Source organism: Halichoerus grypus, chromosome 1 (assembly GCF_964656455.1).
Source record: "Halichoerus grypus chromosome 1, mHalGry1.hap1.1, whole genome shotgun sequence".
Classification (NCBI taxonomy): Eukaryota; Metazoa; Chordata; class Mammalia; order Carnivora; family Phocidae; genus Halichoerus; species Halichoerus grypus.
This window is the reverse complement of record NC_135712.1, coordinates 107241351-107266381: the sequence shown is the minus strand read 5'-3', so window position 1 is coordinate 107266381 and position 25031 is coordinate 107241351. Positions and strand designations below refer to the sequence as shown.

At 41.3% G+C, this 25031-nt stretch overlaps 1 protein-coding gene across 2 annotated transcripts in view; it reads left to right on the top strand.

The window, feature by feature from the left end:
- Window positions 1-25031, top strand: part of ARHGEF26 (Rho guanine nucleotide exchange factor 26) — a 119658-nt gene that overhangs the window by 56099 nt on the left and 38528 nt on the right. For both annotated transcript variants that reach the window (XM_078070081.1, XM_036091374.2), the window contains exons 7-10: window positions 8843-8995; window positions 12433-12562; window positions 16275-16349; window positions 24715-24804. In XM_078070081.1, coding sequence (XP_077926207.1) covers window positions 8843-8995; window positions 12433-12562; window positions 16275-16349; window positions 24715-24804 — 448 coding nt within the window. The remainder of the gene's footprint in view (window positions 1-8842; window positions 8996-12432; window positions 12563-16274; window positions 16350-24714; window positions 24805-25031) is intronic.

The following is a 25031-nucleotide window of genomic DNA, read 5'->3' as shown; positions in this document are numbered from 1 at the left end:
AGAATTACAATATGCTTGAATGCATGAGAGTAGCACTGAAACAAGAGAATCTAGCACACAGTAAGTTACCATGGGAACAAGCCCCTTTTCCTCCAATATATGTTTGTGAAGCAGATTCAGATGGTAAATACTTTAAATTCTCATTTTTAAGTGAAAATAGTCTAATGGCATTAAAATTGCAAGAACTTTTATTTTTATTTTTTTTAAAGATTTTATTTATTTATTTGACAGAGAAAGACACAGCGAGAGAGGGAACACAAACGGGGAGTGGGAGAGGGAGAAGCAGGCTTCCTGCCGAGCAGGGAGCCTGATGCGGGACTCGATCCAGGGACTCCAGGATCATGACCTGAGCCGAAGGCAGTCGCTCAACCAACTGAGCCACCCAGGTGCCCGCAAGAACTTTTAAAATACGGTTTTCCTATCTTGATATGGTCCAGTTTCTATTCCTTCAAACATGCACATTATCAGTGAGAGGAAGAACTAATTAAAGGGGAGCCTTAAGTGATATGGAGGGGTCTTGGGGGCACTTAGCTCTCTAGTCTCTCTTTGCCTTTCTCTTACCTGGCCCCCAGCTCCACCCTCCTTTTTTGGGATTTGCTAGGTGACTTGAACTGAAGGTACCCGGGGGAGCAGGATTTAAACCCAAGCAAGCTCTGTGTTGTGGGGCATTGAGGGTAAGAAAACCCTTAGTTTCTCTCTTTCACCCCAGTCTCTTCTGTCCTATGCCTAGGCTGATCTTTGAGATTTTCATAGGATGATAAGAATCTCTTCACAAAAACCATCCTAGAGATTTTAAGGATCAAGCAGGAGGTATCATATCAGAATGGGAGTTAGGGCTACCAGAACATTTTTTGGTTAGAATTTTTTTTTATCTCACATTCCCAACCACTCTTAATTTCAACCCTTATCCCTTATCCATTCAGAGATAAAATTTCAGAAGGAAAAGCTAAAATAGAGCATGACAAGATATATAGTCTGCTAAGGAGGAAACCTTGTGAGACCTTTACCCGGTCACGATGTAGGGCAGTCTGACTGAGAAGCAACAGCCCTCCATTTTTGTCAGATTAACACATTTGCCATCATTGCAAGTCTGGTGAAGGACTCGTAGGGAAACTTCATCTTATTCATCTATTTTGATTGATCTCGAATGTCTGCTTGGAGAGCAGATTGTGCATCTGGGCAGAGCGCCACAGTTGGTTAGCGATGCCTGCCATGGGTTAGTGGGCGTACTCTTGTCCTGCACTGCTTTCCCCAATCCAGAGTCGTCTTAAAAGAAATCGATGCTGATCTTTAGTGTCGACATGACCACCAACACAAAGCCCCAAACAAACAAGCCCCAGATCTCACTTATCTACAGCAGAATATAAATTCGTTTTTGGTAGAGTACAGAATGTTCTGTTGGTGCTCTGTTAGGAAAGTATTTCTAGCAGCAAATAGTTGCTGCCACTTATCTGGAATATTTCTTTGTTTAGTGAAGATATTTTATTATATAACAGCAACTTAGACATGTGAAACCTGCCTGGTATGTTGCATTTCTCCAGCGTAAGTGAATATGACTCTCTCTGGTGGGATGCTGCAGCTGTTTCGATTGACAGCTCATTCAAGTGAGGAGGAAGTCCAAGAATGATTTGAGTTTGCTTTCGGCAGATGGATATTAATGAAGGAAATGTACCTTGAAAGAGTGCCATTCCAGGAAGGGCACAGGACAGCAGTGATTATAACCAGAGCCCTACTTTCTGGGCTTCTCCAGCTAGAGCGCTGAATGCTTCTTAGCCCAGCTGGAATCCTCCCTAAATTGGGTAGGGGAGGGGCAAGGCTGGTAGGTTTTTCAGAGAGTGTGGCTGGCACTGAAGAGACTTGGGCTGGACTGGGTCTCATTTTGGTGACCCTACTTGACAGGATTGTAAAAGGCTTTTGTGTCTTTATCGGTTGGTGACCCTCACTGTGCCTAGCATAGTTCTGGGAACCCAGTCTGTGGTAAAAAAAAGTAATACATGTTCACTTGATTTATCAGTGAGTAAAGCAAAGTAGAGACTGACCAATTTGTGGGTATTACATGTTTGGTAAAATACCAGTAAAAAAAAAAAATTACTTGAACATGTTTCATCTCTAATTTTCTATTTCAAACACAAATTTGATTTATTCACATCAGATATTTGATTAATCTGTTTCAGGTACTATGGCCAGGTTTTTTGGTCATACTGTGGTTAGGATCAGATACTTGAACAAAGGAGACATGGTCCCTGTCCTCTAGATCTTGCTAAAAAAGACAAACGTAAACACAATCATAATATAATTAGTTACGACCATAGTAGGGAAACCAAAGGAGAAGTATAAGGGGTTTATAAAGACATGAAATGACCCAGCCCAGAGGGTCAGGGAAAGCTTCTTGAAGGAGATGAAATTTAATCCGAGATGAGCCGGGGTTTGGTAGGCAAAGTGGAGGGCAGCAGGGTACAAGGAGGGCAAAAAATGAATGACTGAGTTTTGCAGGGCACCTGTAAACCAGCATTTGCTTCTGGTGCATCAGCCAGGACCAGAACACATCACTAGCTGTGGCCTTCCTGACTGACTCCCTTGGAGGCGGCCCCTGGGGTGGCTGACAGCTTTTCCGCTGCCCTGCGGATCTTGCCACAGCATAAATCCACGGTGAGAGGCTTTACTATGTTGATATGTGTGATTTACGTGCTGAGATGATTCGACAGCTGGTCTTCTTGGAAAATACTACGGTTCTTTCTCAGCTCCAGCTGTTAGTCTTTTTGCTGGATGTCTAGATTGAAGGATGGCTGTTGCTCACAGGCAAGCTGAACGGGCATCTGTGGGCAGAAGCAGTAGGGGTGCTTTGAGCACGGGTGCTGGACTCAGAAAAGCTGTGACTCTGGTTCAAACTGAGGCTCAGTTGTTTTTGAGTTTTGGCTTGAGCTCTCTTAGCCTTGGTTTTGTCATCTCTAAAATGGGTCTAATTGCCATCTCAAGAAGTAGGCTTGGAGATTAAATTAAATGAGGCAGTATATATGGGAAGCACGTAGCACTGGGCTTGGTGGTCATATATATCAATTGTTTGCTCCTTGACATCTACCAAAGCCTGTCACCTTGAGCTAGACACATGGGAGGAGATTTTGCTGGTTGACTGATTGAATCACCTTTGTTGTCTACATTAAATACATTTTAATCTCCCCTATAGATTGGTAGATTTACCCTACAGTCCTCAAGAGCTATGAGGAACACTCCTGTCTGACACGCCAGTCACATTACTGATTGACTATTAAGAAGGCTGTTAGTATGGTATGGGTATATTTATAGCTCACATTTGTGTCTTTTCTACCCATCACAGAAGGGAGAAGGGGAAGCTAACAAAAGGACATGTGCCGAGTATATCAAAAACAGCTACCTCATTGTTGACTTTGTTTTTACCCCACAATGCAGTCCTGCTTTTAAGACCATCACTTGCTAAAGCAGCCACTAAAAGCCTAGAGAATATGTAGTTGTTACAGTTCTAGGAAGTATTAGAGGAAAAAGGATACAGGCCATGATTAAGCTTTTCTACCATAGACTTGTCTTTAAGTCATCTTGAAGTCCCAACTCCTGAGAGGCCACCGTGATGTCCTTGGGGGTCTGACCATTCTCTGCACAGCTGGGGAGCTCACCTGGGCAGGTCACAATCATTTGAAGCATGGCCGTGATGGTGCTGGTGCCCGTGAGTCAACAGTCAAACAGGGCTCACTTGGGTTTCTGGTAGGAGGCAGTGTTTCCAGGAAGCCTTTTCTGGTCCATCAGAGGTTTCTCAAAATCTAGACTTTAGCGATGAGATTAGAATTTTAGTGGGAAAAAGAAAGAGAGAAAGGTTGTGTAACATGATTGTTTATAAAACATGATCATCTTGGTAATACTACAGAGATGAAAAAATTCACAGGGCTGAAATACATTTCCATTAAAATGTTGTCCTTCAAATAAGCCAAATTACTTCACAAACTCATTTAAATTTCATTGAGGGAACCAGAGTGCTTTTAGTTTGGCTTCAGGTTTGATTTGGATCTCCAACATCTTTGGTTATTGAAATAATATCTCGTTCTTCAGTATTAACTTTCTTGTTTTTCTGTAGCTCAGCTCACTTAGTAAAATACACAAATTTGCCAGAATAACCAATAGATAATTTAACATAGGAAGCTTTAAATTATGTCTTAATTATGCTAATGTCAAAATAAAAGATGGGTGGCTTGGTTTATAGTATATTAAAGTAAGTAGCATAAACACATATTTCATTAGTGCTTTGTTTTTAATCTTGTACTTTGGCAAGGCTTTTACTGTAATAAATGAATTTTCCTTTTCATTGGGAAAAGCCAAGTTACTGTTGTTTTTGGTTATGTACTTGCATTCCTTCAGACTATAATAGTTAAAGACAAGAAATGGTAAGGACTATTTGCCTCTGAGACATTTACTTCTTAGATTTACATGATAATGACCTTATGAATGGTTTCTTATTTTTTCAGTTTTCTTTGAACATTTTCCTGAAAGACACGTGGAGTTAAAATAATGAACAAATATTTTGCATTTATATGAAAACCAGCTAAAAGTGAACTAGTCCTGACTACATACTACCTAGAACTCCTGTGGCTCTGAATTCTCACAGACGTGTATTTTTAGCTGTCCTTTTGACATGTCTAAGGCAAAATTAAACTGCTCCTTCTTGCTTCCCCTTGCTCCTCCTAAATCCCTGTCTTTGTGAATAATTCAGTGGCCCCCCCCTTGCTGCCCAGGTGGAAATCTTGAATAGACATCCCAGCATCTTCCTTGACTTCCCATCTGATGAGTTTTTTTTTTTCTTTCTGTGAACTTTCCCTCCAAATTGTTACCCTACTCTGTGTCCTCTCTTTTTGATTTCCCACTGCCAGGTTGATGCCCACATTAGCCGTTTTGCTGGCCTGCTTGCGGTCTGTCCTCTCCCCACTTGTACTCCACCCCTTCTCTACCCCAGTTTTCTCTGATCGGATGATTGATTATCTTCATCACCTCCAGTGGTTCTCATTGTCCACAGATGAAGCTCAAGCTCCTCAGCGTACAGTCAAGCCTTTGCAGTCTGGCCCTGACCTGCTTTTCAACCCTCATTCTCTGCCATTGGTCCTCCTGTGGTCAACACCTCAGCCCCACTGAATGCCAGTTTCCCGATTCGTGCCTATAGCTATGTTGTCTCCCCTGCCCCCCTGCTCCCATTAATGCCATTCTCCTCATGCCTTTCCTCACTATCAGTCACTGGCCCTCTGGACTTTTCACTGCATGCCTCTGTTAGAGGTCTTGTATTCACGGGTTCCATGCTTCCCATGGGTTACTCATCTATGGGTGTTGGGAAGCAAAGGATAATTTCCTGTTCAACTTTCATTTAATGAAGTCATCTCTCCTTGGCATATAACTCAGCTTCTTCTGTACTGGTTCTTGGTATTATACTGTGACTTCTTGATATATACTATTTTTGGCAGAGTCAGTGAGGTTAAAGTTCCATCCCTAGGTATATAGCGCCAAAGACTTGAAAACAAGGACTCAGACAGATGCTTGGGCACAAATGTTCATAGCAGTATCGTTTATTTACGATAGCCAAAGGGTAGAAACAGCCTAAGTGTCCATCAACAGATGAATGGATAAGCGTAATATGATATATATATATATATATATATATGCAATAGAATATTATTTAGCCATAAAGAGGAATAAAGTTCTGTTACATGTGTCAGCATAGATTAACCTAGAAAACATTACACTAAGTGTAATAAGCCAGACAAAAAGCACAAATATTTTGATTCCACCTATATGAGATTAAAAATAGGCAAATTCATAGAGATTGAAAGTAGATTAGGAGTGATCAGAAGGGGATGCCTGGGTGGCTCAGTTGGTTAAGCATCTGACTCTTGATTTCAGCTCAGGTCGTGATCTCAGGGTTGTGAGATCGAGCCCCATGTTGGGCTCTGCACTGGGTGTGGAGCCTGCTTGAGATTCTCATTCTCCCTCCCCCTTAGACCCCCCTCCCCCAAAAGAAGTGATTAGGGGCTGGGGAGAGGGGGAATGGAGCATTATTAGGTGATGCGTATAACATTTCTGTTGGAGGTGATGAAAGTATTTTGGAAATAGTGGTGAAAATTTTACAACATCGTGAATGTAATTAATGCTATTGAATTGTACACTTAAAAACGATTAAAATGGCAAATTTTATGTTACATATATTTTACCCCAATTAAAAACATACATAGTTCATATAATTAAAAAAAAGGTACTGACAGCACGCCCTTAGGCACATATGTTCCAACATGTGGTTGTGTGCATACATGTTCTTTCTGTATCATCTGTGTTTATCAGCCTTACCTTCCCAATATAACATGGATTTCTTGAATACAGGGACCAGTCTATATAGAGAATATCTTTTAAGAAATGGCTTTTAAATATCCTTTAGCAAACATAGGGGTTTGGAGTAGGTTGTTTTTGCAATTGCTGAAACTTTTAGGAGGGTGTTTGATATTGTACTTAAATGTTAATAGACTCAGTCTTGACAAAGTGATATGAAGCTAGTTTGGAACATAATTTGGTATTTCTAACCTACTGTTTAAGAATTGTGCATATTAACCCTGATACCTTTGGAAGGAAAGGCAAATAGCCCAGCCAAGTGTGCTTTAAGTTTTTTCTTTTGCTGTTTTAAACAAAAGGCTTGGATAACTAGGCCAGTTACATCTATGGATTGGAATCCTACTGATTATTTTCCCTAAATCCTCCTTAAAGGAAATAAAAATTTTTCTATGCTTTCTCTGAGCATAAGTAATTTTAGTCTTCTAGGAGTTAAGGTATATTTCTTCATCTTTTAAGGTCCTATGGAAACGTTTAAAATAAAATCGGTAAATGATGACAAACGAATACAGTATATACTACAATGCACTTAATGTACATGTAAATGTGTAAAGTCAAAACCTCTTAAAATCTGGATTGTTTTATTGCTGAGTGCCGGAGTATTCTTTGAAAATAACTGAGATGCAAATGTGAGAAAATGTTAGCTTATATTTACTATTAATCATCTTGCGTAAATTTCTGTTGTCTCATTCACTGTCAGCCTTGAATTTTGTATTTGGAGTCCACCCAGCAAACCAGTTAGGAGTGATGATGTGATGAATGTTAAAGAGGTTATTGAAAACTAAATTTCTGGGGCGCCTGGGTGGCTCAGTCGTTAAGCGTCTGCCTTCGGCTCAGGTCATGATCCCAGGGTACTGGGATCGAGCCCTGCAACAGGCTCCCTGCTTCTCCCTCTCCCACTCCCCCTGCTTGTGTTCCCTCTCTCGCTGTCTCTCTCTGTCAAATAAATAAATAAAATCTTAAAAAAAAAAAAAAGAAAACTAAATTTCTCATGGGGCGCCTGGGTGGCTCAGTCGTTAAGCGTCTGCCTTCGGCTCAGGTCATGATCCCAGGGTCCTGGGATCCAGCCCTGCATCGGGCTCCCTGCTCAGTGGAGTCTGCTTCTCCCTCTGCCCCTCCCCGCTGCTTGTGTGCATGCACTCTCTCTATCTCTCTCTCTCAGATAAATAAATAAAAATCTTTAAAAGAAAAAGAAAACTAAATTTCTCTTGTATGATTGTTCCAGAGGTCAACATTAGAAATTACTGTTAGTTTCACCTTCATTACACTTTTTTTGGAAGATGCTTTGGCCAAACAGTGACAGTTCTTTCTAGCAGATTTTCCTATCCCTCCAAACACGGACAGTAAGTGTGCTCTAGGGGAGGTTTGTCTCAACTTTTACTGTGTATTCGAATCATCTGAAGATCTTGATAAAATGCAGGTTCGGACTGGGGGGACGGACGTGGATGATGAGATTCTGCATTTCTAGTAAGCTCTTAGATGCCTGGTCTATGGACTACATTTTGAGCAGCAGTGCTCTGGGTAGAAACCTGTTTCAAATATCTGATTTCGATGTGCTGTTAATATTGGCTGCCCTCTAGGGTTGCCAGATAAAATACAGGATGCTCAAGACGTCCCATTCACTATTTTTGCACATTACCTGTACTACAAAATAACTCATTTATCTGAAATTTAATTTTCACTGGACTGGACACCATATACATACAATCACACCCCAAATCGCAACCCTAAAATGCAATTTTAATAATTTCTGAGTACATTTAAATGTCATGCATATTATTAGATTTAAAATAACATGATTATTTTCAGAAAAAGGACTCAGAATTAGGTTTATTTCAGACTTTCTTTTTTTGAGAGAGAGAGAGAGAGAGCGCACGCAAGTGGGGGAGGGGAAGCGGGAGAGGGAGGGAAAGAATCTTAAGCAGGCTCCTCGCTTTTTATAATTTATAAAAGCAGTCCTGCTTTTAAGACCATCACTTGCTATGTTTCTAAAACACAGGGCTCAATCTAACGACCCTGAGATCATGATCTGAACCGAAACTGGACGCTTAAATGACTGAGCCCCCCAGGCGCCCCTCAGACTTGTTTTTTAAGTACTTATTTAGATGTTTTGCTCATAGGCTTTTCAATACAATAAAATATGGAAACATGACTGCACCCCCTCCAATATCTAGGGAATTCTTGGAAAAATAGTGAAATCTGTACATTCTAAAATATACCTGAATGCACAGAAGTGCCCTGTGTTATCAGTGTTGAACACTCAAAGTAATAAGATGTTAATATGATAGATTTGAATTTAGACAATCTTTATAGTTTTGTCTTGTATCTCTTTGAGTTGGTATTGTGCACTGTTGATATTTCCAAATCCTGTATATAGTAACATTACATGAGAATAATCTTTGATTTTTTTCAAGTGTATGTAAGAAAATGTAAATGCTTTTCTTTGTTTTTCCAGATTCTTTACAGAGTTGGAAGCAAGACATCAGAATAATATCTTCATAGATGATATAAGTGACATTGTGGAAAAGCACACAGCGTCCACATTTGACCCATATGTGAAATACTGCACAAACGAAGTCTACCAACAACGCACACTACAGAAATTGTTGTAAGAGATGTTGTTGAATGTTAAGTGAATAGCCTAACCGCACTTTAATTAGGTTACACTGATTGAAATTAATTGATCTCTTACATCATGTTTAGAAATGCCTCCTGATGGGCTGTTTCCCAGGACTGCTTTCAGGGTGAGGGTGTTTGAATAGAAAATCTAGTCTGTGGACAACTCTCTCTCTAAAGCGATTATGAAATTACAGGTTTCTGTTACTGTTTTCCTTGTTGTTGTTTTAAATTGCTGCAAGACACAGGAGTGATCATCATTCTAAAACTCCCATTTTTCTAAGCCATTAACTGGCCATTGAGTAGTTTGCCTGAGGCCAAGCAAGTATTTGAGTTGAACTAGTCCTAGGATCCAGATTCTCTACTCTTCTAATCTTCCTCCGTTCAGGTGACAACTCTATTAAGTTTTTATAGGAATTGCTGATTTTCTCCTTCTGGGTAGTTAGAAGTGAGGAGAGAAGGGAAAGTCTGAAGGAAAGCAATAGAGAAAAATGTTCTTAAAGGCTTTAATTGTGCAACAAAAAAGAATGAAGCTTTAAATTTCCCTCCTCACCTTTTTCCCTTTGTCCTATTTAGGTTACTTAGAGTTTTGATGTGATGTGTATGGCTTTAACCTTAAACGTCAGCGATTGTTCAGTAATGTCTTGTTTTATGTTGGGGGACCCTGTTCATCTCACGTAGCTATCTGTTTTCCAGCGCAGTGTGAATTGCCATAAACTCCGTTTGGGGGCTGACGGCTATTATCACTCATACCCCCTCCATGGGTTGTGGCATTTATGACCACAGCGTGGAGCTCTGGTCCGCTGCTGTGCAATGTGTGAGCCCCTGTGGAGGGATTGGGGTTGGTGCTGAGAGGAACAGTCCACTGAAGCTCCCAAGTCGCTGGGAAGGGCTGATTGTGCCCCTTCTCCCTCCACACCCTCATGAAACGCTTGTGTGGGCTGCGTGGGAAACCAACCCCAGATGAGGTTTTGAAGTACAGAGCCGGGTTTGTTGGTACTGTTGACATTTTGGTCTAGATAAGTCTTTGCTGTGGGTGCTGTCCTGTGCATTGTGGCATGTTTTTAGAGCATCCCTGGCCTCTGTGCACTAGATGCCCCTCACTCCAGTTGTGACAACCAAAAATGTTTCTAGACACTGCCAAATGTTCTTGGGGCATGATCTCACCCCTTGCTTTTCTTAATCCCCCACCTGCCCTGGGACCCCAGATAACTGATAGAAGATGCAAGTTACGTGTTTGAAAGCAAAGCCTTGAATTAGAGCTAAATTTCATTTTGTTTTATTTTATTTTGCAGGATTTATAAAAGGTGAATAGGTACTCCTGTAACTCAAAAAATAAAGGTTCTAGGGGCACCTGGCTGGCTCAGTCTGTAGAGCATGGGACTCTTGATCTCAGGGTTGTAGTTTGAGCCCCAGGTTGGGTGTAGAGATTACTTAAAAATAAAATCTTTAAAAAAGAAATAAAAATTCTATCTGAATTAGCTTAATGATACCATCATTTGAGCTTTCATATGGAAAATAGTAGTTGTGTTTTCAGGGGTTTTGTTGCAAGTATTGTGAATTTACATTTAGGGCAGTGACTAGCTGCACACTGGAAATGCTTGAGCATCTTTGAACACAAGCAAACATGCCATAGATGCCCAGGGTCCATCCCAGACTATTTAATCAGAATCTTTGGGGGTGAGGGTCCCAGGACCTGAGTGATTTAAATATGCAACTGGTTTGGAGTTTGATTTTTTTTTTTAACCTACTAAAAATCCTTTGAAAGCTAGCAGGTAAGGAAACTTAAAGTTCCTCAATTTGAGAAAATGAAAATAAAACATTGCTGTGTCATTTCTTTTAATTTGCTATTCTAGGTATTTACTGATTTATGAACCAAAACATTTAATTTTCAAAATACATTTTTTTAAAAAGGTCACAACTTCCACTTCCCTGCTTCTCCGGCTCCCCCTGCTCTCCAGCATGAGATTACAGTATCCAGTCCCCTTGCCCTGCTCCCCAACATGGGATTACAGTATCCAGTCCCCTCCCCCTGCTCCCCAACATGGGATTACAGTATCCAGTCCCCTCCCCCTGCTCCCCAACATGGGATTACAGTATCCAGCCCCCCTGTCATGGGATGACAGTATCCAGTCCCATCCCCCTGTCCCCTCCCTGTTGTAAGTTATAAGGGAACTCCTCAGAGCTCCTCGTGGGTGAAGTGAGGTGAGAGAGAAAGAGATCTGGGGGTAAGGGCACCCACTGAAAGTCAGAAGACCTTGGTTTGACTGACTCTGGTCTGTTACTTGGCAAGTGGAAGATCCTTCTGAGACTCCGTTCTTATGGGAATCCCCTCTTGGCCCTCATTAAAAGTTGCATGGATGTTTCCATGTGAGGTCATATCTGTGGGTGCATCTTGCTAAGTTCCATAAAAATGTTGTGGCAATATTATCACTGTTCTTATGTCGCTGGGAGGGGAGAAATATTCTGGCTGGCATGGTCAGAAAGTTTTCTGTCTCAGAAGCTTTGAAAAAGGCCAGAAGCCTCCTAGTAAATAAATCCAGTCTGATACTTCTTTCTTAGATTATCATCTGGGGCTAGAGAAGTGACTTAAAACATCATTTGTTATCTTTTTAATGGAATGCATATAGATTACCAGATAGGAGATCTAGTCTGTATGCTAGTTAATAATTGATCCGTTCACAGATAGCGTTCACCATTCTGACACCATTGCCCCTTCATTTGTTTACTTCCCACTTCTATAAATTTCTAGCTCATACATTTCTTACTGTTCATATTATCTTAAACGCCTATCTTATATTCAGTTGTTACTATAAAAGGCAGACAAGCCATCTGTGTCTATGTAATTTTTGTCATTTTATATATTAAAAATCATAATATATGAATTTTAAAGCACATTTTATACAGGGATACCTAGTTTTATTGTGCTTCACTTTATCGCACTTTTAACAGAGGGTTGGTGGCAACGCCGCATCGAGCTAGTCTGTCGCCGCCATTTTTCCAACAGCGTTTGCTCACTTGGTGTCTCTGTCACATTTTAGTAATTCTCACAATATTTCAAACATTTTCATTATTATTATATTTGTTACGGCGATCTGTGGTCAGTGATGATGGCCCACAGAGAGCTCAGATGATGGTTAGCATTTTTTAGCCACGAAGTGTGTTTTAATTAAGGTATGTACATCGTTTTTTTTTTTTTAAGACATAATGCTCTCGCACACTTAATAGACCACAGTGTGATGTAAACGTGACTTTTATACACACTGGGAAACCAAAAATTCCTTTGATTCACTTTATTGCAATATTTGCTTTAGTGTAGTGGTCTGGAACCAAACCCACAATATCTCTGAGGTATGCCTGTGATATGTTTTTACTTCTTAACTTGAGGAGGACGTATTTTGAATTTCTTCTTTCTTTGTTTCTTCTCAGAGCCACCAACCCATCTTTTAAGGAAGTACTATCACGAATTGAGTCCCATGAAGACTGTAGGAACTTACCCATGATCTCTTTCCTCATTCTCCCCATGCAGAGGGTGACTCGCCTGCCCCTGCTAATGGACGTAAGACATGATCTAATGGCTCTTTCCTCTTTGGGTAGCTGTGCTGTTATCAATCTGGTTAAGAAAATTATTCTTATTTCACTTAAATCAATGTGCTATATCTCTTCTTTAAAATCCTCCAACTAAGTGAAAAGGTGCTGTTCAGTTGGGAAGTCTCACTGTGTTTAATATCTTTGGAAATTACCTTCAACTTAGGCTTGTGTGGGCACTCCAAAGATTTCAGATTATATCACTTGCTTAACACTTTTTGAAATGGGAAAAATATTGGCTTATTGAAGACAAGAGGCTTGGATTCCATTTCCAGCTGAGCCACTAGGCATGTGACCTTGGGCAGGTCACTTAATGTCTTCAGCCTCAGTTTCCTCAGATTAATCACCAAGATCCCTTCCCTGGAGGGTTCCAAGAGGCTGTGGTGCTTCTACTGCACATGGGGATGAGATACTCTTCAGCATTAGAAGGCATGAGCTTGCCCTTATTTTCTATTGCACAAAGGCCAGCGTCCTTATTGTTTTAGGGAACGTTCACGAAGAAAACAAGGGTTTTGATTTTGAATGGTGGCCATGACTGGGGGCGGTGAGCAGAGACTGTCTGGTCTGAAGTGCAGCTGGGAGGACAGTGAGGCAGGTGGGTGGGGGTGGGCAGGGTCGGGGGGGGCCCTGCTCATCAGCTGGGCTGGAACCACAGCAGCAACTACGAGAGAAGAACCAGGTGGCCCAGCACAGCTCCCAACCGGCTAGTGGGCCAAATAGTATCTTTTTGATCAAGTTAAAATATTTTGCTGTAGTTTTTCTTTAAAATTGGATCATAATGTAAATGTCAGTTTCAACATACTTGATTTTTGCATGTCAAAACAGAGGATAAAAATACAGCAAAAAATTATGATTGAGTAAGGTTACAAAACAAATTCCATTTTCCATATTCCATTACAAATTCACAGAGATTTTCTAAAAGCACTGACATTTTGCAGTGAGTAAAAGCCTGTGATCATAGTCACTTTGTTGGCTCTGCTGGCTGGTTTGGGGGGGTAGGGGGTTGGTCATTGTTTCAGAATTCCCAACACCCTGCTGCTCTCCAGCTTCACCTCAATTTACTACCTTCATATGCTTCCCTTGTGATTCTCTCCTTGTGAATATTGGAAAACTTGCAGAATTTTGAAACTTTAGCACTCTGATTTTTTTTTTTTTTTTTGAGATCAACATTTCTCATGTCTAAGGATAGAATGCAGCCAGGTTATCAAAACCAAATTATGGCTTAAAAAAGGTTTATTTGTAGGTTCCATCCACACTTCTTCCCTGACTCTCCTACTCTGCATCTTTGTTCACATTGTCGTTGGCTGTCACTTCTCAGCTTTACAACTAAAACAAGCACGTCTTTCAGGCACTAGCTCTAATGCTCCTTCGTTCATGAAGCCTTACTCAGTGCCCTCCTGAACAGATACATCTTCCTCCCCATCTGAACACCCACAGCACTTTGAGAGAAGGGACTCTGATAGGTAAACTTGGTGTCCTTGGAGCCCTGTGCCTTTTGGGGTAAGATCTGCTTCTCCCACTTACAATATGATCCCGGACAAATTGCCTAATTTCATCTGAAGCATAAGTATAATATGTACTTGAAGGATTGACATGAAAACGAATGAAGTAGTAAATGTTAAGCCTGACAATAATAGGCACTCAGTGTTTTTTTCACTAAATTCGTGTATATAGTATACGGGCTTGTCCTGAGTTATGTAAACATTGTGAATTTTTCAAAGATACTGAGGAGCAGCTACTGTACTTTCTTCCATAAGATTTTATCCATAGTAAAAAGTCATTTAAAAAGAGTTTATAAGATTACTAACACTTTCATAAAAATATGAAACTTTGATCTAGAGAAATATTTCAAATTTTGATATTTTTAAAATAAGAAATGGGTACTTTCTAAATACAACATTTCTTGCAATGTTAAGAATTTTCGGGGTTCTTTTTCGTCTGAAAATGTATTTTAGGCATATTTCTTTAGATTCTGTATATGCTGTGATCTCTCAGCCTTCTATATTTTCTCTGTTTAATTTTGGGAAAATTGCTTGAATGCATTGGGACTCACAGAATCTAACATACTGTGTTGTACCATGTTGGAGAGTTAATGCCATGAATGGCCAGTGGACTCAGGATGTCTGCTTTCAGGGACATAAACCAGTATTTTTCATACTGCTTCTGTACACATTAGTGGGTCATGAAATTATTTTTGAATCATAAGCAGTGTTTATTAAAAAAGTGCAACAGGGGTGCCCGGGTGGCTCAGTTGGTTAAGCGTCTGCCTTCAGCTCAGCAGGGAGCCTGCTTCTCCCTCTCCTCCCTGCTCAGCTCCCTCACTATCTCTGTTGCTATCTGTGTCTCTCTCTCTCAAATAAATAAATAAAATATTTTTTTTAAAAAGTGAAATAGAATAGAATGTGTGGTATGTGATATGTATACAGTTCATAATATGATTAGTTATTATTTTTTAAAAACCTTTTTTCATTTTTATGTACACATGTACTGGTTGCTTACGTAAATGGATTTCTTACAGTGGGCCATAGTAAAAAATTTGAGAACCATTAACAAAAGCCCACAGATGGTACACACTCTGCTTCTCACATAGCACATACAACAATCTTGACACCTGACTTTCAGATTTGTAGGCCTAGTACTCACTTACATTCAAGATACCAGTTCCCAGCTTACCTTCCACTTCTGTTTGATGCCTATTGCCATGATCAGTTTCCCAAATGTGAGAATCTGGCCACCTGGGCAGAATCTAAATGTACTTAAAGCATAGTCTCTTCAATTTTACTTCATTTGGAGAGTTAGTTAAACTTGTCAATTGAGATGAACATTTTTAACAATTAAAATGATTCCATTGGCCTTGAATGGACATGGTTTCAAAAATTATTTGTATCCCCATTTACCTTGAATTGACCCTCTTTGAAGTCAATTTTAGCATTTTAACAAAAATTGCGGTGTAACTATATCAAGAGAAAATCCGGCAGCCTGTTTTTCTTTTTTTAAAGATTTTATTTATTTATTTGACAGAGACACAGCGAGAGAGGGAACACAAGCAGGGGAGTGGGAGAGGGAGAAGCAGGCTTTTCGATCCCAGGACCCTGGGATCATGACCTGAACCGAAGGCAGACGCTTAACGACTGAACCACCCAGGCGCCCCTGTTTTTCTTGATCTTTTTATTAAATGGTATTATCTACAAACATAGTTACCTTGAGTAATGATGATGATGGTAATAATTAGTTTTATCATTCATTGAGGGCGTACTGTATGACAGACACTCATAAAGAACTGTACATGTATTATCATTTAATCCTGACAATAGCCTTGTGACATAGTTGGCTTTATCCCCATTTTACAGATGAGGAAACTGAGGTTTATAGAGACAGGGTAGGTGACTTGCCCACAGACAAATAGCTAGTAAGGGACAGAACTTGGATTTGAAACCAGGTTCCTCCACCCCTGAAGTCCATTCTCTTATTTAATCGTTCCCTGGATTTACTTGGATCCTGTGCATTTAAAGACTGTTTCCTAGTTTTGTCATTGGATTTTAATGTAATCTTCATACTCATCCATAATGTTGTGTTCAGCATTGTTAAGTTTGCTATGAGTAAGAGGATGGGGCTGGGTCTTGGTTTTATTTTACTAAATAAATAAACTGATTGATTTTTGTTTTTCTTTTACTTCACTGCAGACTATCTGTCAGAAAACACCAAAGGACTCTCCGAAGTATGAGGTCTGCAAAAGAGCGCTAAAGGAAGTGAGCAAGGTAACTGTTGAATAGCTAGCTCATCACACAGTAAACTGTTCAGCATCTCGGGAGAGTACACATCTGGGTTTGATGCTAAACGTTGGGAGTTCTCAAAGCCATTCGCACAGCATTCTTTAGGTAGCTGAGAAACAAAATAATGTTTGCTGCACTCAAATGAAATTAGTATTTTTATTGTTTTATGCAGTCTTGCTGTAAGGGCCAATAGAGATCTCATTTTCTCTTGGTGTCTGGATAGTCGTTTATTCATTCTTTCATTAAATAGCTATTTACTGAGTATCAACAACTGTGCCAGGCATGATGCCAACCCCTGAAAATATGATGATGCAGACATAAGACAGTTGTGGTTAATGCCATCATGCAACATGCTGTATAAAGGGGAAGGTAGGTGTTAAGCAAGAATTACAATAAAGGATGGGGAGTGACATGGTAGTGAAGAACATAGTGATGTTTAAGCTGAAACCTAAAGCAAGCTGAGCTCTGAACCAGAGCTTGGGGGCGGGGGGAAGAGAGTGTCTCAGGTACGTGTAGAAACCCAAAGGCAGGGCGCCTGGGTGGCTCAGTCGTTAAGCGTCTGCCTTCTGCTCAGGTCGTGATCCCAGGGTCCTGGGATCAAGCCCCACATCGGGCTCCCTGCTCTGCGGGAAGCCTGCTTCTCCCTCTTCCACTCCTGCTGCTTGTGTTCCCTCTCTCGCTGTCTCTCTCTCTGTCAAATAAATAAATAAAATCTTTAAAAAAAAATGTGTTGTAAAGGTGACAATGGGGATGGGACCAGTTGTGAGGCTTTTGTAGTTGATTAGGCTAGAGGTGACAGTGGCCTTTATGGATGTATAGTAAGATGTAGAGAAGCAATATATAATATTGGAGAGGTAGGCACAGAGATTGATTGGGTGAGTGTGTTTAAGATCAAAGTCAAGGAATATGGTCTCTGGCTTGGGCAACTAGATGGATGCTCTTATTTACCTTTACAATAGAAACATAGGGAGAAGCTGATGAGCTGCATTTTGGATATGTGATACTAGATGTTCTTACAGAATATTCAAGTTGGCTGAATAAACAGGTCAGGAACTCACTGGAGAGACTGGGGGATCATGGACATATGATGATTTCTGAAGCTGGGAGAGTGGATGAGATGACCCAGAAAGAGCGTGTAGAGTAAGAAGAGTAGTGAGTCTGGGACATGACTGTGAAGAACACCACCACCATTCATCTTGTTTAGGGAAAAAGTACCCATAGAGAAGACTTTTTTAAAAAAACAAAACATACGAAAGAAGGAGGAAAACCATAATGACCTGGCAAACGTCAGATGATTTGGTGGAAGGTCAGTGAGCCCGGTTGAGTGCTCCTGAAAGATAGAGTGACTAATGAGTGAAGCAGTCAGGGGTTTATCATCGGGTGGGTGGTGTCCTCGCAGTGGTGGGCGTGGAAGCTGGATTGCAGTGTGTTGAGGAGTGAGCAGGAGGTGTGGAGCTGCAGCGAGCCAGCAGGTGTAGCTGGCTCTTTCAACTCTGGGGCTGTCCATGGAGAGAGAGCTGTAGCTTAAAAGGGATGTGTGGGAACGTCTCTTTGTTTGTTTAAAGATTAGAAAAACGTGGGTACATTTAAATGCCGATAGGAATATCGAGCTGAGAGAAAGCAGTAGAAGGTGTGGGGAGTCAGTCAAGATACTGTATGAGCTAAGCAGAGGGGGACAGAGACAATGGTAGTGCCAGAAGCTTCCCAAACCACTTGCAGCCACCACACTGCCTTTGAGTTTGGTACATTTTTGCATCACTTTACTGTGAGGTGGTTTCTTTCCTTTTTTTTTTTTTTTTTAAGATTTATTTATTTATTTTAGAGAGACAGAGAGAGAAAGTGAGCGGGAGGGGCAGAGTAGCGGGAGAGAGGGAATCCTCATGCAGACTCCCTGCTGAGCATGGCGCCCGACACGGGGCTCAACCCTAGGACCCTGAGATCGTGACACGAGCTGAAATCAAGAGTTGGCTGCTTAACCGAGTGAGCCACCCAGGTGCCCCTGTACTGTTTCTTTTAATCAACTTTAAGTTGACTCTATTTTACATATCCTCATCCTTGCCAATAGTACCTGCAAAATCATGGGTTTTGTGAGCTAGTTGTTTATTATTCTAATATACATTTTTATATTAAAAGTAAGTTTAGGGGCGCCTGGGTGGCTCAGTCGTTAAGCGTCTGCCTTCGGCTCAGGTCATGATCCCAGGGTTCTGGGATCGAGTCCCGCATTGGGCTCCCTGCTCGGCAGGAAGCCTGCTTCTCCCTCTCCCACTCCCCCTGCTTGTGTTCCTGCTCTCGCTATCTCTCTCTCTGTCAAATAAATAAATAAAATCTTAAAAAAAAAAAAGTAAGTTTAGCTGTTTCTTAGTTCATTCAGGCTGCTGTAACAAAATACCACAGACTGGAAGGCTTATAAACAACAGAAGTTTATTTTTTCTAGTCCTGGAGTTGAAGAGTCCAAGATCAGGTCGGGTGAGGGTCCTCTTCTGGGTGGCAGGTTTCTCCTTGTAGCCTTACACAGTAAAAGGGGCTAAGGGGTTGGTAGAGCCTCTTTTGTAAGAGCACTAATCCCATCGTGAGGGCTCTACCCTCATGACTTTTAAGCACCTCCCCAAAACCCCACTTCTCAATACCATCATCTTTGGGGTTTAGGATTTCATCATATGAATTTGGAAGGATACAAAAATTAAACCATAGTAATCTGTCAACCACTTAAATTCACAACTTGACCCATCAGTGGTCTGCACATCCCACTTTGGGGAACACTAAGTGAAGAAACAGACTGAGAAATGTGAGGTTACCAAAGGTCCCACCAGCAGTGGGTCTCTCCTCCAGGACCCCGCATCCAGTGCTGCCTTCCTGGAGACAGTAGCGGGGAGGGCCTTTAGGAGAAGCTACTAATGAAGGTCTAGCATTGGACTTGCAAGAAATTTTGTCAAATTTTATTTGGTTGTTACTGAGAAGTTGAAGAAGAAGTCACACAGAAGAAGAAAGAGGAAGGCTGTAGTTATTGTTGAATTGAGCTAGGAATGATATTTAGTGTTTTTCAAGAATTTCACACCCCAGTTGCAGTAAACCACTACATTCCTTCAGACATCTCTTGTTCACTGGATTTGACACTGGTACTTGTAGGAAAGACAGGCAAAAATGTAATGGATCAGTGAATTGCCTTAATCTGATATTATAAGCATATAAAAGGCTCTCTGTGAAGAAATGCCATTCTAGTGACTTGTTTTCTCTGCATTTCTTTCTCTCACTTGAGCACAGGTTATGAATGTCAGAATTATTTCCCGAGTCTCCTAGTGGTATATGGTAACTAAGGCCACTAAATATAGCCAGCTCAGGAATTAACTTCTTTTTCATTTGTCAAGGTTGCTGTTGGGGTTTACAGATTCTGGGAGAACAGTATCAGTATTTTCAACAAAAACAGTGTGTAAATAGAGCATTTATTGTTCAAAATTAAAAGCAGAATTTCACTTGTTTGCTTTATCTGAAAAGAAAAGAAAGTAGAGTTTCCAATATTTATTCTAGAGAGTGAAACTTGGTATATCATGGTCCAAGTTTTTAGAAGCAGACTCTACCTAAGGCCCTTGGGCAAGTGTCTCTAGATAGTTATTCATTCTTGGACAAAATGAGTAATATCTTTTCTGGTAATGAAAATGCTAATGAAATTTATTTGCATAGTGTGAATAATATGTCACTGAAATTCCTCATACATGTTGCTGAAATGAGTGTAAGTGCTTACTGAATTTGGGGCCTTGGAAAGACTTATTGACCTCATCGAACAACTCAAAAACAAGAAAGATGTTTCTCTTAAATAAAAATGTGTTTACTTCCTGATTTTCTGTTCGCATGGTGGGTTAGAGCTTCAGGGAGAGCGATTTCCAGGGAATTTAAAGTTCAGCTGGTGCAGAGTGATGTCTGGGGTTCAAGGAGTGGAGGTCAGAAGGTGGTTTCTTATGCCAGTGAAGTCTTTCCTGCCCTTCTCTTGCATTTACTCTCCTGAGGAGAATAACTGCTTTCACTCCCACCTCATAACAATGCTACTCCTATTTGGAGATACTGTTAAGTTATAAGTCTTTCTCCCGGTAGTGAAATAGCCAAGTCTCTTTAATCTTCTTCTATAACTTATTGCTCCTGCCATTTGCAGAAAGGTAGACATACATATCTATTACCTTGGAAAGACCCCTAAGCTATATTGTTACATGAGGAACATTAAGTTGCAGAGCAATACAAATGGTGTAATGACATCTAGCTAATAAAGTGTGTTGATGCTCATATGTATGTTATCGGTATAGAGAAATAGTCCCAGAATCATGCACATCAAACTTGGAACTGTGTGGAAGGGAAGGATTCACAAGGTTTCTGTTTTCACTCTAAGTACTGCTTTGTAAGAACGCATTTAAGGTTTACAAAGGTATATTCTGAAAATAAACTAATAAGTGTACATTATAGAAAATTTGGAAAATTTAGGTAAGAGACAGAAAATAAAATGTATCAGTAATTTTATCAAAAGTAATGACTGTTGGGGCGCCTGGGTGGCTCAGTCAGTTAAGCGTCTGCCTTTGGCTCGGGTCATGATCCCAGGGTCCTGGGATGGAGTCCCACATCCGGCTCCTTGCTCTGCGGGAAGCCTGCTTCTCCCTCTGTCTGCAGCTCCCCCTGCTTGTGCTCTCTCTCTCTTTCTTTCTCAAATAAGTAAAATCTTTAAAGAAAAAAGTAATGACTGTTGTCATTCTACTACATATCCTTCCAATGGGATGTCTAATCCAATACCAATGTATGGTATAAAGATACACTGAAAAATGGATTCGTATGGTACCCATTGCACTTACTATTCTACTAGTACTGCCTGGAACATTGTCTTGCATAAATGATTGTGCTCATCTGATTATTTCTAAAGATAAATTTCCAGAAGTGGGTTTATTGGAACAAAAATGTAGGTATTTTTTAAAGGCCCCAAGTGCCTTCAAAAAAGGTTGTTCCCAAGTCCTTGGCCACCAGAAGAAATGTAAATGTCTGTCTTACTGCACACTTCCCAGCTTCAAATATTCTTTTAACCTTTGTGAATTTGATAGATTGAAAATATTTTATTTTATTTTTTTTATTTTTTAAAGATTTTATTTATTTATTTGACAGAGAGAGAGACAGCAAGAGAGGGAACACAAGCAGGGGGAGTGGGAGAGGGAGAAGCAGGCTTCCCACGGAGCAGGGAGCCCTATGTGGGGCTCGATCCCAGAACCCTGGGATCATGACCTGAGCAGAAGGCAGATGCTTAACGACTGAGCCACCCAGTCACCCCAGAAATATTTTATTTTTAATTTATATTTCTTTGTTAGAGGGTTTGAGCTTTTTTTTTTTTTAATAAATTTGGCCTAAAAAAAGTTAGCAAGTTGAATTTAATAAAGCTTTGACACCTGCTGAAGGAAGGCATTATTTTAATATACTGAGCCTGATTTTAATAAAAACACCAGAGCACACATATGCTAATTAGTGCTTGTCCCTTTGAAATAGTCATTAAAATGGGCTCCACTGATGAGACCATTGCTTAAGACATTTGGAGAACTTTTTTGTTTTTAATGTGCTCTCTGAAACATTGTCTTCTGATGTGGTGGCTGACTCCACGGACTTTTGCTGATTGAGTCGATATTTGGAAGTTTAGGAAAGAAGATGATAACCCAGACTTAATAATGCCATTTTCCCCTCTCATTTTAAAACAGGGTAACTATAAAGGAACTGCCCCTCCCCTCCCACCCCCCACCCCCCTGCCTTTTCTTTTTAAGTGACTTATAAAGTCTCTGAAGGCAGTTTACACAGAAACATTTGCTGAGTGTTCTTGTGTTTTTACGTGCTGGGCTGTGGGCATTTGGGCTGACAAATATGAAAATTTCACAATCTCTGCTTTCCATTCTCTTTAGAGAGGAAATGCCCCAGATAAGTCCTGAAAGACAGGTAGGGGGTTATAAATCTAGATAAGAAGAAGATGATCTGAAGAAGTCAGAGTGGGCTGAAGGGTGTTCGGGCAGAGGGAAACACACATGCAGAAGGGCAAAGGCAAGATGGAACGTGGTGCTTTGGCCAGAAATTTTGTAGGGCTGAGGCCCAGGATAAGAGCAGTTGCCAGATCATGGTCTTGCCAAGACCTAATTCTGAAAGCTCAGGGGAGCCTTCTAAGGATTTTAAGCCGAGGCGTTTCATGATCAGGTTTGAACTTACAAAGATTGACAGCATTATCTCCAGGATGTGTAAGGGTAGGATAGAAGCAATGGATGGCAGAGAATTGGTAGGTCAGTCCAGGGGAGAGGGGGTTTGAGCCTGAGTTCCGGCACAAGGCAAAGGGAGGGACGTGGACCGGCAACATTAAGGAAATGTTTTGACTGCTTGGATATGGAGGACAAAGGAGAGGGAGGCGTCTGAGAGCAGTGAGGGCCAGGGTTTTCAGATTGGGAAGGTGGATGATGCTGGAACTAGTCACTGATGATGCGGAGGACATGGAGCCGCAGGGAGTGGGTCATGAAGATGATGCTCAGGTTTGGTCATTCTCATTTTAGAGTTTGAGCTGCCTGTGGGCGATATAGGTAGTTGGAGGTAGATCCAGGTCCGGGATGACTATGTCCGGGACAGACCACATCCGGGAACATAGATTTGGGAGCTGTGAATATACTCCTCAAGAGAATTTGTAAAAATGTCTGAAGCAATGGCTGCCTCGTTAGATTTCACTCTGAGATGTCGTAATCCTTTCAGGATATTGCAGTTTCAGATTGCCCCTAACCCTAGCCGGGGTGTTTTCTGCCCCTCGTTGTGATCAAGTATAGCCATCAGTCCCTGCATCGGTGAACTCTTTAGGTTCAGACTGAAAGATAAGCTGTAACTGAAGATGGGGGTACCCTCTAAATCTAGAAATCTATTAAGCAGTCAGAAATCATTTAAGCGTCCATCAATAGGGGATTGAATAAATACGTTGGGGAAAGCATCTGATCATAGCATAAATTGCATCCTATCATTCCCCTCCTGAAAGCCTGCTAGTAAGGCTTTCTCTTTGCACTTGGAATACAATCCAGATGCTTTAAGAACTTGTGTGCTTTGACCCTGGCCTCTGTCACTTCATCTTGTGCCATCTTCCTTGTATCGGGATCTTTTGCTTTCTCGGGCACTGCAGCCGCTTTGCTATCGTAGGCCCTTTGCTCATGGTGTTCACTCTGCCCAGACGTGGTCTGAAAGGGTCTCGAGCACAGGAGCTTCTGTCTGCATGGAGTGTGGGGTTCACCACCCTCCCAGCACATAGGTGTGTTCTTGTTCACTAACCTGGAAGCTCTCGGAACTTCATAGTACGGGGGTTTTTACGGAGGCTTCATTCCGTAGGCAATATTGATTGGCATGATGAGATTGGCCCTTAGTGGTCAAGTCAGTCGCCAGCCCTCTCCTCTCCCCAAAAGTCTGGTGGGGGAGGGTCTGACGGGGCTGAAAGTTACAGCCCTCTCTCTGATCACTTGATTGGCTCCCCTGGCAACCAGCCCTATCCTTAGGCGCTTTCTAAAAGCTACCTCACTAACATAAACTCAGATGTGGTTGAAAGGGGCTTGTTAGGAATAAGAAGACACCCATTTCGGCGTTAACACTCTGGAGCTTCCAGGAACTGGGAACAAAACTAAATATTATAACTAAAGATGCCCCCATGGCTCTTATATAGGAAATTACAAGGGCTGAAGGGACTATGTGCTGGGAACTATGGGCCAAGACCAAATAGATCTTTTTTTATTATAAATCACAGGCCCTCATCAAGGGACTTTGAATCCATTCAGTTCGTAGATAATTCAGTAGTTCTAGTTAAACTGAGTTTCCCTTAGCTTGGCCATCCTTGAAAAATCATTGACCATTAGGTTCCACCCAAAGGCTTCTCCCTTTTGGCATCCTGTGTATTGGTCATATGCCAACAGGTAGCACGGGGCTTAAAATTTGCCTTTGCAGTTGGTAGTCGGCCCCAACCACGGGGATTTGGAAGTGGGGAGAGAGGAGCAGCTTGCCCTGAGGCTGGCTGAGGTTTCCCTGGTGAAGGAGAGGAGGAGGGGCAGAGGACAGAACCAAAGGCCTGAGGCCAGACTGTGGGAGAGCCCTCAGAGGACATGTGTCCCGGAGGCTTTTCAGGACTTTTTTTCCCCTCTGTCTTTACATCTTAATGACACCATCTTCTGCTGGGTACAATGTCTTAACTGTGTAAAACTGTGAGTTCTTTAGCTGTCAGAAATGAGTCTCTGGAGCTTCCCAAGTGCAAATTATTTCCTGCGAGAGATCTGCATTTGAAATTGAGGTTTCTCTCCTTGACCTCTTAACCCTCCTTATTATTCTGTGTTCTCAGTTGGTTCGACTATGCAATGAAGGAGCTCGGAAGATGGAAAGGACTGAAATGATGTACACCATTAATTCCCAGTTGGAATTTAAAATTAAGGTATTCTCGTATTTCTTCGTGAACAGATTTATTACCGCTCGTGCTTAAATCTTATGTAAATAGAGAGAGATAGTTGAGGGCAACAAAGAAGATAGGAATTTGCTTTTCAGAGAAGGGCCATAAATTGATTGGAGGGGGACTGGACTTGCTGAGGCAGTCGCAGAAGTTCCAGGCAGCTCTGCTCTTGCTTATGGTCACCAGATAAAGTTGCCTTTCTCCAGGCCACA